This window comes from Gracilinanus agilis, chromosome 1 (assembly GCF_016433145.1).
Source record: "Gracilinanus agilis isolate LMUSP501 chromosome 1, AgileGrace, whole genome shotgun sequence".
Lineage (NCBI taxonomy): Eukaryota > Metazoa > Chordata > Mammalia > Didelphimorphia > Didelphidae > Gracilinanus > Gracilinanus agilis.
The window spans coordinates 356,302,647-356,305,753 of record NC_058130.1 but is presented as its reverse complement, the minus strand read 5'-3'; the positions used below and the strand labels follow the sequence as shown (position 1 = coordinate 356,305,753).

The 3,107-nt window shown below is 59.2% G+C and overlaps 1 protein-coding gene across 1 annotated transcript in view; it reads left to right on the top strand.

Moving 5' to 3' along the window:
• Positions 1–2,530: 2,530 nt before the first annotated feature.
• The window catches only part of ZSWIM6 (zinc finger SWIM-type containing 6), a 229,142-nt gene continuing 228,565 nt past the window's right edge, over positions 2,531–3,107 (top strand). Inside the window, 3 exon segments of the mRNA XM_044681018.1 lie at positions 2,531–2,934; positions 2,972–3,033; positions 3,036–3,100. Of these exon segments, the coding sequence (XP_044536953.1) occupies positions 2,531–2,934; positions 2,972–3,033; positions 3,036–3,100 (531 nt within the window).

Genomic DNA, 3,107 nt, shown 5'->3' with positions numbered 1-3,107 from the left:
ATACTGACATACAAACATCTCGTCACCATAATTTTTCTAGCAAGTAAGGAAGTAATGGAAATTCTTCCTGTATTAGGTTCCCTAGGGTCCTGTAGCCATAAGGCTTGTGAAGGCATGCTAGAGGGAGGAAGAAAAGACCTGGAGCTGGAGGTCACCCAAATACTAGACCCAAGCAGGTACAGAAAGAAATCCGGGATCAACTGGTTTTTTAAAAAATAAACAAAGCAGTGGATGCAAGTCTATCCCTTTAAATCGAGGCAGCTGAGTTGGGAGTGTGGCTTATCAGCCAATAAACCTCAGAAAATCCAAAGTGTCAAAGAAGATAAACTGTATCTTCAGTAATAGCTACAGTATCAGTAACAGTATTTACAGTAAATCAGAATGTGGGTCAAAGTGTAATGATGTTTCAAACGCGGTAATTAAGTCCAAGGCTCTGACCCAGATTTGGCTATGTTCTTTGGAGTGCGACAAACCATTTCAGTGTATGCATCGAGAACTTCATTTCGTTTTCTTTCCTTCTTTGCTACTTCTTTCTACCCACACTCCGCACACTTCCTTCTCTTCTCTTCTCCCCGCGGGGCAAGTCTGGCTTCCTAACTCCTTCACTCTCCCTTTCTTTAGAATATTGAGTTGGTTCTTCTCTCCCCCTCCCTCGGCTAGGAGGAGTTTGTGTATTGAATCTGTAAAAGAGGAGGAGCCGCGCGGTGACAGTTTCCAGCCTCTCCCAGTGTGTGTCCTTTGCATTCCACTCGCTTCAGGCACCAGCCCCCAGCCCTTCTCTGGTAGTTGGGTTTAGAGTCCTCGGAGGTGGGGGCGGGGGAAGGTACATCCTGGGGGCTGAGACAATCCCTGCTTTCGCGGGACGCTGCCGTTTAGCCGTCACTAAGCTTCGCTTTCCAAAGCTGAATTCCAGTAACACTTTCTATATATGCGTGTTTACAATGATGTTGCCTAAACTCTCTTCCCACCTATCATCTCTTCCTAGGGGCCGAAATACGCGCATCTTGTCCTTCCGAAGCCTACGGGGAAGGTGAAGCGCTCTCTTTCTGTCTCTCCTCTCTCATCCTTCCCTCCCTCTCCTCCCTCGGCTCCATCTCTTTCCGTCCGGGTAAAGAAGAGAAGGTATTTAAAGTTACCAGGGTCTTTTCGAAAAGCAATTAAATCCCTAGTCCGGCGGCTCCGATATAAAGAGTGTTATCCAAAATAGCCCCGGATTAGGGGACCTGGATCTGGGGGCAGTGGTGGGGGTGTGGAAGGGGGTGGCAACTAGAAAGAGAAGGAGAAGGGTGACTACCCGGACATCTTTCTTGGCAGGCGTGGGACGGTGCAACCGACACCCTCAGTGTAGACACCCGACTCCGCGCTGACCTGGCAGTGGGGCTGGCTTTTTAAGAGCTTTGCAGATTTTATGGGCACTTGACCCATGGCCAGCTAGCCAATCCCGGCTCCTGCCAGTCCGCTTCCTCGGCTCTCAGTCCAGAGCCGCACAGGAACAGAGAAATAGATGTAAGTGTTCTAGGAGTCAGGCCGGAACCCAGTGCTGGGAGACGAGACTCAGTGCGGGGCCCCGCGCAGCCGAGCTCACCTCCCCCCTTCCAACTCGCGCTGCCGGGTCCGGAAACCCGAAGGAGAAAAGGAGACCCTGTGGCCTCCCGCCCCTTTTCCTTTCCCTTCTTGCTTCCTTGCCCCGGGTGGAGGAGGGGGAGGGGGAGTTCCCAGCAGCTGGGTCTGAAGGGGAAATTGTCCTATGGATGCCCCCCTCTTCCCCGGGGCTCCTCGTCGCATTTCTTTGTTTTGAAAGCGCCTCCTCCGCCCAGAGGCTTTTCCCGGGGCGGGCGGTCTCTTGCAGGGAAGGTGGAACCTACCCAAAAGCTCCGCCCTGTATTTTCTCCCGGACAGCACCCCCCACCCCTCCTCACGCCCCATACCTCCATTCCCACCGTTCTTCTAGTTCCCTTCCTCCCCCTTCTCTTCTCCCTTTTACTCTCCCCGCCTCTCCCGTTCCCTCCTCAGTCGCTGCCCCCGAGGCGCGTCTGCACTTGTTTGACATCAAAAGGAGGTTGTGCATTCGAGGTTGGGGGGAGCAGAGGGGAGGGGGAGGACGGACACACCCACAGCCTCGGATTCCGCCCCTTCCCGCGGGAACCCCGCCTGAACCCCCGCCCTCCTACGTCACAGCAGGTTGACATTCTACCAACCCACCCCAACCACCAACCCCGGCCATCGGAACCGGCAACGCAACCACCGCCGACGCCCCCCTCTGGGGGGTCCATGGCTCGCTGTATTTATGTTTCGGCCCGGTGATTTGCATAAATCCCGCCTTCCTCCCTTAAGTTCTCTTACACCCACCCCGCCCCTTTTCCCCCGGCGCCCTCCTCCTCGCGGGGAAGGCCCCGCCTCCTCTGCCCCTACAAGGAGCGACTAGCCCTAGATGGCGGCGTGGCGTCGCGGCGGCGTGTGCGTGTCGCGCTTCCTCGTGCCGTTTATAGGGTCCCGGCACTTCCGCTGTGGGGTTAGAAGCTGCGCGGTCATGGCGGAGCGCGGACAGCAGCCTCCTCCAGCGAAACGGCTCTGCTGCCGGCCCGGAGGCGGTGGAGGCGGGGGTAGCAGCGGTGGCGGCGGCAGCAGCGGCGGCGGCGGCGGGGGCAGCGGCTACAACTCCTCCTGCCGGCCGGGCCAGCGGGCGGGCGGCGCGGTGGTGTGTGGGGGCGGCTCAGCGCTGGGGTTGCTACCTCTCGGGAAGACCCAGAGCCCGGAGTCGCTGCTGGACATCGCGGCTCGGAAGGTGGCCGAGAAGTGGCCGTTCCAGCGGGTGGAGGAGCGCTTCGAGCGGATCCCGGAGCCCGTGCAGCGCCGGATCGTCTACTGGTCTTTTCCTCGTAGCGAGCGGGAGATCTGCATGTACTCGTCCTTCAACACCGGGGGCGGCGCCGGCGGCAGCGGCGGAGACGAGAGCGGCGGCGGCGGCGGTGGCGGCGGCGGCGGCGGCGGCGGCGGCGTCGTCTCCTCGTCCTCATCGTCCAACTCCTCCGCCGCCGCCGCCGCCGCCGCCGCTGCCGCCGCCGCAGCCGCAGCCGGGGCGGCCGTGGGGGCCGGTGGGGCCGGGG